Genomic DNA, 14,930 nt, shown 5'->3' with positions numbered 1-14,930 from the left:
CTAATTTTTGTTTTTTTTTTTTATAGAGGTGAAGTCACTCTATGTTGCCTAGGCTGGTCTTGCATTCCTGAGTTCAAGCCATCTGCCTCCCTCAGCCTCCCAAAGGCATGAGCCACTGCACCTGGCCCATAATTCCTCTTTTAATGATGTTTTGACAAAGTATTTTGTCAGAAACTTCTCTACTGGGATTAGAAATGATAATGGTAGCATAAGAAGGTGATTTTTTATCAACTGGATTATTGTGTGAAAATGTTACTAAATATAAACTAAAATGATATATACTACACATAAAAGTATGAAATATGTATGGTATCATGGGATAAGTTAGAAGTATTGGCTGAAAGTTCAGGAGGATTAAAGAAACTTGTTCTCAAAAAGGAAGTTGGCAGAAATGACCTATTGTAAGATTGACAAGTGCTACTTTTAGTAGGTTTCCTAGGATATGACTGTTAGAAACTTTCCTACCTCTACCTAGCAGGTCTTGGGACCAGAATGCTTAGTAAATAACTACCTGAACGGAATTCTGACTTGTCTTCCCAGTAGAGAAGGGAGAGAGAGCTTTTAGGCAGAGCCAGGGCTGCTAACTTACTACACTGTCTTCATTATATTAGATTTTAGGATGGGACTAACCATATAGGAGGTCTGGTGTGGTGGTTGTTTTTTAAGACTCCTAAAAAATGCAAACAGGCCAAATCTCTGCTTATTGATAGTTGCAATTCCGTAACTGGGAAAATGCCTTTTAATTCTTCTCTTCATGTGAATTCCAGATTTTTCTATGAAAGACTGGTATCTTTTCAAGATTAATATTCAGTGACTACACACTGATGCTGCTGTGTTAAATATAGAAATAATTCTTTCCTGATTAGTAAGTAGCTGCTGCTCCAAGGGAGGATCCCCCACCTCCTTCCCTCTTCTAGTTCCTCCCCTAGGGATGTCCCATCACTGCCTTCTCATGCTTCAGCAACTTTAACCCTTAAAAGTTTAAGGGTGATATACCAAGGAGGGGCTAAGGAGTCTGCTTCCACACTGTAAAGCACCTATGTTCTGATTGTTCATTGCATGTTCTTTACTAGTTACTAAATATTTCAGACATGACCCCTGGATATATAGGTAGGAAAGTTTCTCATAACTTTTATATCCTGGGAAACCCACCATAGGAAGCCCTTGTCTATTCTCTGAATAGAAACCTAGGTTTGGGAAGTGCAAAATGTAAAAAAGATTTTGATAAGTGTATCAACTACAGCAGGGCCTCACATGACTTTTTTTTTTTTTTAAGACAGGTCTTACTCTGTCATCCAGGCTGGAGTATAGTGGTGCAATCTCGGCTTGTTGCAACCTCTGCTCTCCAGGCTCAAGCTACTCTTCAGCCTTAACCTTCTGAGTAGCTAGGAACTACAGATGTGAGCTACTTCTCTCATAGACTTTAATATGCTAATAGACATTGTTCTCTTCTAAAAATCAAGTATGCTGCCCTTCAAACTTTCTTGGCCAGGGAACATCTTTGTAGATGACCACTCTTAGAGGACTAGTATTCTGGAGAATACAGTTTATTAAAGGCTGTTGTTCTCTTACCTTCTATTAATGTGTACTTAAATCAGTGTAATGCAATGTTGGGCACATTAGGAAATACGCAGTAGATTTTTGCCTTTAAGGAGTTTAAAATGGAGATGATTCCAAATGATACTTGTTCACAATTCCATTTAGTAATTAGATCACTCTGATTGAAATTTGTTCCTTTGCTGTTTTATTTTGGACGAGAAACATTATTTGGAAGAGCTCGTGCTTATGAAGTTATAAGAGGAGTCTTCACCAAATGGAGTAAATGGTGCAGAAAGCATTGAAATAACTAGGTGATAAATTGTTTACATAAGCAATGTATATCTTTTAGGATTGGGTAAAGACAGTTGTTTTGGAAGTGATTTTATTGTGTAGAAGGCAGGCACAGTTTCATATGATTTATGATTGTTTAAAAAGACCATTAGTTTGTTATAAATGAACTTTTTTTTTTTTTTGAGACAGAGCCTTGCTCTGTCGCCAGGCGCCAGGCTGGAGTGCAGTGGCGCAATCTCAGCTCACTGCAGCCTCCGCCACCTGGGTTCAAGCAGTTCTGCTTCAGCCTCCCTGGCAGCTGGGACTACACGCGCATGCCACCATGCCCAGCTAATTTTTTTTTTTTTTTTGTATTTTTAGTAGAGATGGGGTTTCACCATGTTGGCCAGGATGGTCTCCATCTCTTGACCTCGTGATCTGCCCACCTCGGCCTCTCAAAATGCTGGGATTACAGGCTTGAGCCACCGCACCTGGCCTATAAGTGAACTTTTAAATAAAATTTGGGTATCAGTGTTTGGTGAGCTTGTGTCTTCAGCTTGTATCTGTTGAATCAGAAGCCTGTGTATTTGCTGTATTGTTGTGTTTCATTCTAATTGGAAAATTTGTGCATGTTAGTGAGTACTTTGGATGTGATCATTCATATAGTTTAACACGTTTGAGGATCTTTTGAGTAGGAGTAGGGTTTATATGCTTGGGGGATAAGACTTAGCCATGAATGTAAACCTTCAATTGACATTACATTGTTGAAAAAGACCATGTGTATGAGTGCGGAAACATAAGGTGGTAAGGGTCCAAAAAATGGTACAAGCAATAAATAAGAAAGGTTATTGGATGCCAGGTGAGGTGGCTTACATCCCAGCACTTTGGGAAGCCAAGGCAGGCGGTTCACTTGATGTCAGGAGTTTGAGAGCAGCCTGGCCAACGTGGCAAAACCCCATCTCTACTAAAAATACAAAAATTAGCTGGGTAGTGTGGTGGTGCAGGCCTGCAATCTCAGCTACTCAGGAGGCTGAGGCAGGAGAATGACTTGAACCCGAGAAGTGGAAGTTGCAGTGAGCTGAGATGGCGCCACTGAACTCCAGCCTGGGTGACGGAGTGAGAATCTATCTTTTAAAAAAAAAAGGAAAGAAAGGTTATTTCAAAACTCATTTCAGGGATTGGTAGTCAAGGGAGGTTGAATGCGGCTGACCTTGAAGGATGAATAAGTCAGCATCTAGAGCAACATTTGTTTTTGATTGGAAGAGGTGAAGGGAGTTGGGAAGAATAGGAACAGTGGCATAGCAAAAATACCTGTCTGATAAAATTTGGTTTTGTTGGTTGGATTGGTTGGACCTTAAACAATAAAGCCAAGTAATAAAGGGAATGAGATGTTCATGGATTTTTGAACAGAGGAGTTGTGTGGTAAAAATGTAAAAAAGTTGCAAAAGTTATAAAACCTTTTGCAAAGGTTAAATGTGGTGGCAGCATGCAAAATGACTGGAAGGGAGAGTGTTAACCAGATAAAGACCATTTCCCAGCCAAATTAACATTTTATTAATATAATGTATAAATAAAGAGAAGAGTGTATAGTAAAGTCATGGATGGAATTGTAGCTTGAACCAGACAGTGATGATTAGCAAATAGGATCTGTGGTGTGGATTTTGATAACAATTGTAGATGCCTGAAGACCTCACATTTTCCACCATGCATTTCAATCATGCATAAAAGTGAGGTCCTGATAAAAAGCACAAGCATAGTCCATATGTTTATAAATTTTTTAATTACAGGAGGAAAGGCAAGTTATGTGGTTGCTGACCTTGGTCCTGAATGGTGGCTAAAGTAGTGTTTTCTGAGAAGAGTGTTGAAGTGTGGATAGTGCTGCAGTCTGATGGGCTGGTTAGCAACCAGTTTTAACTAATAAAGTGCCTGGAAACAGCAAGATTTTTTTGCTCACATCTATTAGTGGTTAAGAGTACATACTATTGGACCAGACAATCTTCAATACAAATCTCAGCACAGTCACTTGTATTTGTAAGTTACTTTACCTGTGTGTGCATTAGTGTTTTCCTCTGTACATATCTTGGGATTGTTAGCATTAAATGATCCATTCCATTTAAAGTTCATAGAACACTGACACATGGACAGTGCTCTATAAAGTTAATAATTATTATCATCTATGCATATTTTTCTATACTGTGAGACAAATATGGAGGGACTCCAAGGGAAGAGTTACTGGTTTTGTTACATATTTTCTATATTATAACGAATTCCATGTCATTGCATACTGTTTTCTTAGACTCTGTAAACAAGTTGATTAGCAACAAATTTTTATCTTACAAGAAACAACCGTTTAATAACAGGCACATAAGTGTAGTTTATTTGTCCTGTGGAATTTATTAGATGCGAAGACTGATTCTAAGAAGACTGTATTTTACAAAAATGAGTCTTATGAAACTTCAGGCTTACAGTTTTTATTTTCTTTATTTGTATATCTAATAACATGCATATTAAATATGTGTGCATTTATAAGTATTTTAATGCCTTCATCTTTTTTCCCCAGTATTACAGCATGAAATAAATTCCCAGTATTTTTCAAGATTATGTAAAAAGAGTTGTAATTACTGCTCAGCACCTAGGACAGCAGCCAACGCAACACAATGTACATGAACTCTGGCTTGAGGTTGGGGCTTGTGTTCTGCATTCAGGAAAGAAGAAAAGAGAAAGTTTTTGGGAAATTTAAATCTTCGTAAGCCCTTACTCTAAAAGTGTTTGAAATGCAGAATGGTTTCGTGGCTTTATTTCAAAATGTTTTACACTGGCTGTAGAACCCACTTCATGAAGTAGTTTGAATTAAAATGATCTAATATTTGTGTTTTAACTTTCAGCTTTGTGTTATTCTTGGAAAATTTCGCACCACTTGTGAATTCCTTGAACCTGGGCATTGCAAACCCACTTCTGTTGGGCCCATCTCCTTTGCACTTTGCTCAGATTAAGACTCAGTTGGCGCTTCAGCAGCTGAATGCCGTTGCCTCACATGGTTCACCACCACCTTATACTTTATTAAATCAGGCTTTCTTGAAAATAGCCATGTCGAGACCCAGGTTTAATCCTCGAGGAGACTTTCCACTTCAAAGGCCACGAGCACCTAACCCTTCTGGGATGAGGCCTCCAGGACCATTTATGAGGCCTGGATCTATGGGTCTCCCAAGGTTTTACCCAGCAGGGAGAGCCCGTGGAATTCCACACAGATTTGCTGGCCATGAATCTTATCAGAACATGGGACCACAGAGAATGAATGTTCAGGTAACTCAACACAGAACTGATCCAAGATTGACCAAAGAAAAACTGGATTTTCATGAAGCACAACAGAAGAAGGGGAAGCCTCACGGTAGCCGGTGGGATGATGAGCCTCATATATCTGCATCAGTGGCAGTGAAACAGAGTTCTGTAACACAGGTTACAGAGCAGAGTCCCAAAGTACAGAGCCGCTATACTAAAGAGAGTGCCTCAAGTATCTTAGCAAGTTTTGGATTATCTAATGAAGACCTAGAAGAACTTAGTCGCTATCCTGATGAACAACTAACTCCGGAAAATATGCCATTAATTTTGAGGGATATAAGAATGCGAAAAATGGGGCGCAGATTACCTAATTTACCTTCTCAGAGCAGAAATAAAGAAACACTTGGTAGTGAAGCAGTTTCAAGTAATGTGATTGATTATGGGCATGCAAGCAAATATGGCTACACAGAAGATCCGCTTGAAGTACGTATTTATGATCCTGAAATTCCAACTGATGAGGTTGAGAATGAATTCCAGTCACAGCAGAGCATTTCTGCATCTGTTCCCAATCCAAATGTGATATGTAATTCTGTGTTTCCTGTTGAAGATGTATTTCACCAAATGGACTTCCCCGGTGAGTCCTCCAATAATCGGTCATTTTTCCCAGTCGAGAGTGGAACCAAGATGTCAGGCTTACACATTTCGGGAGGACAGTCAGTCCTTGAACCTATAAAATCTGTCAACCAATCCATTAACCAAACAGTTAGCCAGACAATGAGTCAATCTCTGATTCCTCCGTCTATGAACCAGCAACCATTTTCGTCAGAATTAATTTCAACTGTAAGCCAACAAGAGCGGATCCCACGTGAGCCTGTGATTAATTCATCTAATGTACATGTTGGATCAAGAGGAAGTAAAAAGAATTACCAGTCACAGGCTGACATTCCCATTCGGTCTCCCTTTGGTATTGTGAAAGCATCCTGGCTACCAAAATTTTCACATGCTGATGCCCAGAAAATGAAGAGACTTCCAACTCCTTCTATGATGAATGATTATTATGCAGCGTCTCCAAGAATATTTCCACATTTGTGTTCTCTGTGTAACGTAGAATGTAGTCATTTGAAGGTGAGTGTTTTTAAAAAGATCACTGTATAATGATGCTCAGCACCAAAGGTTTCTCTAAGTTTTAATATGTATGCTGCTGTTAACTAGACATTAAAGAAATGGCAGAAGGTAATTTTAATTGCAACCTCAATATTAGTTGTAATCTTGAGTAGCCCTGGCCTTAGTACTGAATTCAGTGTTAGGCTTACTGTATTCCTATGACCGGGCTCACCATATATTAATTTGTCCATTTATTTTAAACTTTTAATTATCCCACTTATGCAGCATAAAATTTATATAACATAAACTGTGTACTTAACAAGACAATGTCACATGGAATCACCTTTCTCTAAAAGGATCTGTTAGTATAAAATTACAAAGAGATGGTATAACCCATGTATACTTAAAAGATGGTTTAATTCATTTGTAATTCACACATTTAAGAGACATTATATTATAGCCTTGCACATATATACCTGTCTTGGGATAAAGACAATGTTGATTTAAATATTTCCTGACTTTATATAGACTAGTGCTTTTAGTGTTTTTTTTTTTGAGAAGTTTTCTAAAATAACTTTATAGCAAAAATAAGTCAAGCTGCATTAATTATAGAGTTAAATGATAGAAATTTGAAGAAGAAAATTCTTTAAAAAAGAAGATTTAGGTACTTAATAGTATAGTTAGAAGAAAGTATTTTGCAGAGGCAGTCAACCGTACTATAATGTAGAACATACTGTTCGGTAGTAATCATTGGTAGATTTGAGCAGGAATTTCCAAGTAAATTTTATTTATCTATCTGTGTTTGGCAAGCACTGTTTCTTCTATTTACCAATGTGATTTATGATTCAGATTGTAAAGAGTCAAGAGGGAATGTACTAACATGGGAAAAAGCTTTGATTCAAGGCCATGGTCTGGAATTGGTTGTATACTTAGGCTTAAAAATCTATAGCTGCTAATATTCTTGTTCTTTTCTTCTTTCAGTGCTGCCTTTTGATTTTCTTTTCATTATTCACTCACCAGGTTTTTATCAACATGAATCTGATAATTACATCTGTTGTTTCTTTCTTAAAGTTAACTCCAGTCAAAGAAAGCAGCATTCGATCCCATTTGAGCCAGCTCTGCCAAATTCTATTAAAATAATAGTTGCCTTATTCCATCAGAAGGGATAGCAAAGTCCTTACAAGGGAAAAAGTCTTAGAATAATTCATGTCACCTAATTGTAATCTGTTAAGTAGCTCTGGCCTAAGTAGTGAATTGAGTCTTAGTCTCTCTGTATTCTTATGACTGGGCATACCACACAATTTTAAAATTTATTTTAAACTTTTAATTAATTATGATGAATCCAAAAATATATATCTTTGAATAAAGAACTTGAAGTTTTAATTTGTATTCTGTATAGTAGAAAACGTATACATTTACTTTAGTATGTACTTACAGATACCAGTTTTGTACTTGACTCCAATTAGGTACTGGGGCAGAAATGAGGAACTGTGTAAAATTTTAGATGCTATTAAGCAGTTTATCCAGTCTTACTGAGGAGAAAAATTATACTCCTGAGACATTTAAAACAATTAGAAGGCAACAAGTGGTTTTGTGTATTTAACTTGTTTGGATATGCTGTAGGGGACAGAGATGTAATATTTCTATGTTGATTTCAGGCGTGTATCACTCAGGCCAGCATCATCAGTTTACTAATGTAATCATTACCAATTTACCAATTTAATAATTATTTTAACTATTGTATTTGTAGCGGTATGTGTTTAAAAAGTATAAATACACATTCTGACATCAAAAGACTTTTACAGCCTAGTTAGACTAATGGAATGACAGTCACTAAATGCACTAAGTCTATCTTGACTAGAATGATGTGGTAGAGAAGACTTCATAGAGTAGGTTGAAGATGGATCTTGAATGATAAAGAGGCTTTAGATATGCCTGTATAAAGAGGAGGAGGGGGCTGGGTGCAGTAGCTCACGTTCATAACCCCAGCACTTTGGGAGGCCTAGGCGGGCGGATCACAAGGTCAGGAGTTCGAGACCAGTCTGACCAATATGGTGAAATGCGTCTCTACTAAAAATACAAAAATTAGCTGGGCATGATGGCACATGCCTATAATCCTAGCTGCTTAGGAGGCTGAGGCAGGAGAATTGCTTGAACCCGGGAGATCTCGACAATGCACTCCAACTTGGGTGACAGAGTGACTCCATCTCAAAAAAAATAAAGGAGATGGGATGGCAACAATATACAGAGAGGCAAAGGTCCAGAGAGAAGACTACATTTCAGTGTGGTAGGAGGCAGTTGAGAAAGAGATGAGCATATTAGAAATAAGTATGAAAGGCCTTGAAGAGCTAGTCTAGGAGTTTAGACTTGAGGTGAGAGGCATTAGAAAGCTAAATAACTTTGTTGATAAGTGAGTGACACATGTTTAAAGTATATTTTAAGGAGACCTGACTGAAGTATGCAGGGTAAATAGAGATGAGATGATACGGAGGAGGACCTCCACTTGGAAGCTTCTCTAATTGTTCAAGTAAAAGATGGTAAAAACCTGCGTTAATAGGGTAAAAGTAAAGATTTGAGAGGAGAGAAAATCATTTAGTAATCATTAGAACTCACATAGATTGCCATTAAACACACACACACACACACACACACACACACACACACACACACACCCCTTTTAACAGACAGCACAACAGAATGGGGCTCATCTAAGTAAAGAATTTTTCTCTACTAGGGCCAGATGATAGAGATTTGTGAAGATGGGAATTTTGATGGTACAAACTACTACTCATTTCTGTGATATATTTTGCTGCCTCCTAAGTCTTGGGGTGTGTGTGTGTATGTATATGACATAAATATGAAGCCAATAAATGTAAATTACCAACTGCAGACTTTTTTCTACTGAGTAAATCTGACAATATGTATATTTCCCACCTTTGAGTCTCTGAAATTATAGCTGTGAAGATGTACTTTGAGAATGTGAAATGTATTTGCTTGTTAAATTGGGGTTCAGATTTTAAAGGAAAAACTTCCCTTGGTTTAGGGGTTGTGTCGTAATGACTGAAATAATCCAGTTTGAGAAACTACTGACAGTAAAAAATTGTTGAGACTAGTGAGTGAGCCCTGATACGGGTAGATATTTTCAGTTTCATCCTGAGCCTGCCTAATTCTATACAGTCCTTGCAGAGTCAGAGTCTCCTCCTTAGTAGGTAATTTTCACTTTTTCTCTGGGGAGGCAGTGCTGCTTTTGGACCATTATCTAATCTGGATACTTTTGCCAGAGAGTCTAGAAATTGGGGCAGGATAGGTGTATTTACTGAGCTTAAAGCAAGTAATGTCAATTTGTGAAGCAAGCCTATTAAAAATACAGTAAGAGAATGTGTGTTATGTGTGAGGGAGAGTATGTCTTAAAAAGGGGAGCCATCATCATCAGCTGATAGTTGCTATAAGAATGGTATCCTGTATTACTGTATCATCCTATGTTTTCAAGAAAAGCTGGAAATCTGGACTTGGGGTTAAAATCTCTGGATTATTAAATGTTGGCAACGTATACAGATAAAACACTTTATGGTTCAAATAAATCATGCCCAACCTATTGCCTGCACCAGTGTGTCTGTTTGATGTAAAGTGTCCAGTTAACATTAAAAATACGGGTTTTAGTACCACTAGAGACTTTTAACTGCCAATCTCTTCTAGATTTCTATTTGTATTACTAAACAGGATGTACAAACATTTCTTTTTTGTAGTCTACAATCAGTTCCATGGCTTATTGAAATAGTTTAGGATTTGTCATACCTTGTTGCTGAGTTTAAATTGATGCTAAGCATTGCATTGCAAATCAGTATACCTTTTTTCGGATAATTCTTGCCAAGACAGAATCCAAAATTGTCAATTGTGATTTTACCTGTGGAAACTTATAGTTCATCTTTAGCAGTGACCTAAACTAAAATGTGTTTGAAATGGAAACAAATAATCACATTTTCCTTAAGCAAAGTTTTGAAATACAGTTATTTAGTAAGTTTTCTGCTTTTCCAAATCCTGGAGGAACAGTGAAACTTAGAATAACATACATACTGCTTTTAACTAATTGTTTCACTTTGGAAACTGTATCTTTCAAAATTGTATTGGCTTTTTTTTCTTTTAAATCTAGATATATCTTCCAGAGCTATTTATGGGTGCAGATTGTAATTTTAGGATGGATTTATATGTAAATGAAATAATGTATAAGAAAACATTTTGTTAATTGTAAAGCCAATATGTAAGGGATATTGTATCTTTGAAATGTTGTTACTTTTAAATTTTGAAAATAGATTTGATCAGCAGTATTTTCCCCATATTTTCACTAATCTTATTTACCAAAATAGTGAGTACCTTGTATGGAATGGTACTGGCCTATGAGGTAGCATTTTTTGATTGTTGATGTTGTTAACATAAATTTTAGAGGTATTTGTCATTGAAATACTGTATTTTGAAGATACTGTTTCACAGATACCATTTTACTTATAGAATTTTTGGTGTTTTCTGGTGTGGTGTTTTTCGCAATAAGTTTTTGCTGATTTATGCTTTTATTTTCTCCAAGTTTATATGTTGATTTCAAAATGAGCATCCATGGATATGATATTTAAAATGTTTTCTGTACTAAAATATTTTCAAATGGGATCAATGAGGTATGGTATTAAGTACATTTGGAAACCTTTAATTTTTGTTTGTGAAAAATTTTATTGAGTAGCCAAAAGCTATTTATAAGTACATTTGTTTAATTTTTGAAAAAGATGTATTCTTCGTGTTTTTTAAAAGCCTTGTTCATTAGTCAACATGAGGAGTATTCTAATTTCGACACTTTTCTCCTTTTACAATAGGATTGGATTCAGCATCAAAATACATCTACTCATATTGAGAGCTGTCGACAGTTACGTCAACAGTAAGAACATTTTTTTCTTTATTATAGCATATTTACAAAATAATGTTCAGATATGACTTAATATTTTTAGTATACTTTGGAGAAAAATATTTTTAGAAAGTTATCTTTTAAAAATACTAGTTTTGTGGAAGTATATTTAATATTTTTCTAAAATGATAGAATTCAGTATATCCTTTGCTCTGACACTTTTCTAACTTAATTCCCAATAGGTAAACTTTTTACGTCATTAGTTCATTCTTTGCTGGCTTACCTTCCCCACGATCTTTTATCTATATCAGAGCAGGTATCCTTTCTTTCTCCTATCTTTACCTCTTTCCATAGGATAAGTAACTGAAAATCAGTGCAAACCAAACATGAGCATTTAATTTCGGACCTAAAGCTCTTCTCCATCTTAGAACCAGTTTTCAGAATATACCTTAAGTAAGGGATGAAAAAGCTAGATGTCTTGGTTCTTCAGTCTTGGCTTTTCAATTATTCCACCTTTTTCTTCTTTAAAACAGGGCATCTATGAAGGTTTCTTTACTGGCCATAAAGGTGAAAAGTGTTATTTTAACACTAAGTTCCTGTATCCCTTGGAGTAACATAAAATTAAACTCTGCTTTCCCTAGTACCATTAAACAGTTCCTAGCCACCAGACTGACAGTAACATGTTTATAGGCAAATAGATTTGAGATTATTATTGAGGATCCTTCTGGTTGTAAGTGATTAAAGTTGCAAATCAGCATTTTGAGAGGCTAAGGCAGGTAGGCTTGCTTAAGCTCAGGAGTTCAGCCTGGCCAACATAGCAAGATCTCTTCTCTACCAAAAATAAAAATAAAAGAATCAGCCAGGCATGGTGGTACACATCTGTAGTTAAAATATTTGGGAGGCTGAGGTGGGAGTATCACTTGATCATGGGAGATAGAGGCTTTAGTGAGCCATGATTGCACCACTGCAGTCTAACCTGGGAGACATCCTGTTTCAAAAAAAAATTTTTTTTTAAGTAAGAATTTGTAAGTTCGATTGACTGGGAAGGTTAAATGAGTTTGGTGGTTCTATTAATAGTTTCAGGAGCAGCTGTATTAGATGCTCAGACAAAACTCAGTGTCAGAAATACTTCTTTCTTAGCTGTTGTCTTCTGCATTGGCCTTATGAAATCTTGGACACACTTCTTTCACATAGCAAAATGGACCCCATGGTTTTGGATGTAAGTAATCTGTATAGCTGGCATTTCTAGGAGGGTTTTGTTTTTTCCTCCCCCAACCCCTCACCCTGTGACACAGCCTTGGGAGGTCCTGAGAATATATGCCTCTCCCATCTCACCTTTTTACTTTAGAGCACTTCTTTCTCCATAACTTCAGCAGAAGTCCTTGTTTTGAATCTTGGTTCACTTCGGGTTAGTTGTCCATCCCTAAACCCATTATAGTAGCTATGGGAACAGGGTATTACACCTCAGTTTGTGTCATATGTCTACTCCTGGTGTCAAGAGTGAGATAAGCTGCACCTGGATCTTACACACTAAGACTAGAAATTGGGGTTAGTTTCCTACATAGGTACTGTACAGACAAACATAAAGTTATCATGGGGAGATAATTTATTGCCTGAATTGGATATTCGTTACTGACACTGTAAGGAATACAGTCAAAAAATGGAAAATCTCTCTTAAGCAACATTTTCCCACAGGTACCCAGTGGGATGTCTTTTAATGAAGGTGAATTTTTATTTGGGTGGGAGCGAGCTATTTATTTTAGGTAGTCATTCATGCTAGTAGGAGGATTATAGCTACATTAATTTACTTGAGCAAACAGCGTGTATATACCTATCAAAGCCTTAAGTGTAGGTAAGGCTATTATTTTTTTCATGCACATAGGACCCTGATTTAAAGCATTTGCTTTCCATGCCTGCTACTTTAATGTTCTACACTACTTTTTATTTTTTAACCATGTCAAGTGTATTAGGACTCCAGAGAGACCAAGAGGGGAGACATATATAAGCATACCTCATTTTATTGCACTTTGATTTATTATACTTCACATAATTTCGCTTTTTTACAAATTGAAAGATTGTGAAAACCCTGTGTCAAGTCTGTTGGTGCTATTTTTTTTTTCTTTTCTTTTCTTTTTTTTTTTTTTTGACTTAATAGAAATTTATTCTCTCACAGTTTTGGAGTCCAGAAGTCTGAAATCATGGTGTTAGCTGGGCCACACTCCTTTCCAAGGTGCTAGGGGAGAATCTATTCCATGCCTCTCTCCTAGCTTCTAGTGACTAAGGACAGTCGTTGGCCTTCCTTAGCTTGTAGCCCATCAATCCCATCTCTGCTACTGTCTTCACACCCCTTCTCCTCTCAAACCTCCCTCTGCCCTGCTATTATAAGGACACTGGCTGTTGGATCTCGGGCACATTGGATAATCTAAGATTATTTCATCTCAAGAGTTTTGGTTTAATTACATCTGCAAAGATCCTTTTCCAAATCAGGTAACATTCACAAGTTCCAGGGATTGGGACATATATATTTATATATCTTTTGGGGAGCATCATTCAAGAATCCATCTTAATCATCTCCTAATATCAAATCGCTGTCTCATCTGGCCCTTGAGCATGCTTTTGCTGCCAAAAACAAGAGCTGAAGCTGAAAATGAACAGTGTTGTTAGTACCTGTATGCTGGTCGGAACTGCAATTGGATATATCCTTCAATATGGTCTCCTCTGGGTCAGTTTCCACTTTTTCCTATTGTGGGACTTAAGGGTTCTTTAGTTACACAGGTAACTGTGGTTTGAAATTTAAAACGACAGTATATCTTTCATAATTCTCCAGGCTGTGTCTCCTAACCAGGAAACACGATGTCTCATAATGCCTTCATAGTTTCTTCACCTTCTGCACATTTTTCTCCACCTGGCCTCACTCTGATTACAGTGGCAGATCCAGGGCCTCCCTCTTTCCCTTGTTTCTACTGGGCCAATCAGGGCTCTTTCCCATTGGTACCATTTTTCTAACAGCATGTGCTCATTTTGTGTTCCTAAGTCACATTTTGGGAGGTAATTCTCAAAGTATTTCAGACTTTTTCATTATTATTATACCTGTTATGGCAGTCTGTGATCAGTGATCTTTGATTTTGACTTGCTGAAGACTCATGATAGTATTTTTTAGCAATGAAGTATTTTTAATTAATTTATGTACATTTTTGCATTGGGAAGCCAAAAAACTTATGTGACTTGCTTAGTGTGATGTTCTAGAACTGAATCTACATATCTCCGAGATATTCCTGTGTATTGATATGTGAGAGGGGATTTACTAGGGGAATTGGCTCAGTCTAAATTCAAAAGCTTCCAAACCAAGGAAGCTGATAGCATAATTCTCAGTCTGAGACAGAAAGCCCTAGAAACCCAGGAGCCTGCTGATGCAAGTCACGTAGACCAAAGGCCCAAGAACTTAGAGTTCTGATGTCCAAGGGAAAGGAGTAGAAGGGCATCTCGCTCTGAGGGAAGGAGGGGTGGAGAGAGGGAATTCCACCTTCTTCCATCTATCTCTGCCATCTGGGCTCCCAGCCTATGCTGTGGCATGATGCTCGTCCACATTGAGGGCAGATTTTCCTTACTCAGCTCACTGACACAAAATCCAGTCTTCACTGGAAACACCCTCACAGACACACCAAGAAACAATGCCTCACCAGTCATTAAGCATCCCTCCATCTAGTCAAGTTGATACCTCAAATTAACAATCACATACAGGTTGTATGCTCTTGAATAATGCTTCATGACTTTCTCCCCACTGCAAAGTAATTTAATAAATAAGATTTGGTTAGGTGCTTGGGATCTGCATTCTTTATTCTTTTAAGCT

At 37.2% G+C, this 14,930-nt stretch overlaps 1 protein-coding gene across 22 annotated transcripts in view; it reads left to right on the top strand.

The window, feature by feature from the left end:
• The window catches only part of ZNF638 (zinc finger protein 638), a 158,484-nt gene that overhangs the window by 68,383 nt on the left and 75,171 nt on the right, over window positions 1-14,930 (top strand). For 19 of the 22 annotated variants that reach the window (XM_078349090.1, XM_035272327.3, XM_035272328.3 and 16 more), the window contains exons 2-3: window positions 4,695-6,213; window positions 11,052-11,113. In XM_078349090.1, coding sequence (XP_078205216.1) covers window positions 4,695-6,213; window positions 11,052-11,113 — 1,581 coding nt within the window. Of the gene's footprint in view, window positions 1-1,276; window positions 1,401-4,694; window positions 6,214-11,051; window positions 11,114-14,930 lie in introns of all 22 variants that reach the window. The other 3 variants (XM_078349095.1, XM_078349091.1, XM_078349088.1) reach the window with 1 other exon arrangement.

This window comes from Callithrix jacchus, chromosome 14 (genome assembly GCF_049354715.1).
Source record: "Callithrix jacchus isolate 240 chromosome 14, calJac240_pri, whole genome shotgun sequence".
NCBI lineage: Eukaryota > Metazoa > Chordata > Mammalia > Primates > Cebidae > Callithrix > Callithrix jacchus.
This window is presented reverse-complemented; position numbering and strand designations above follow the sequence as displayed.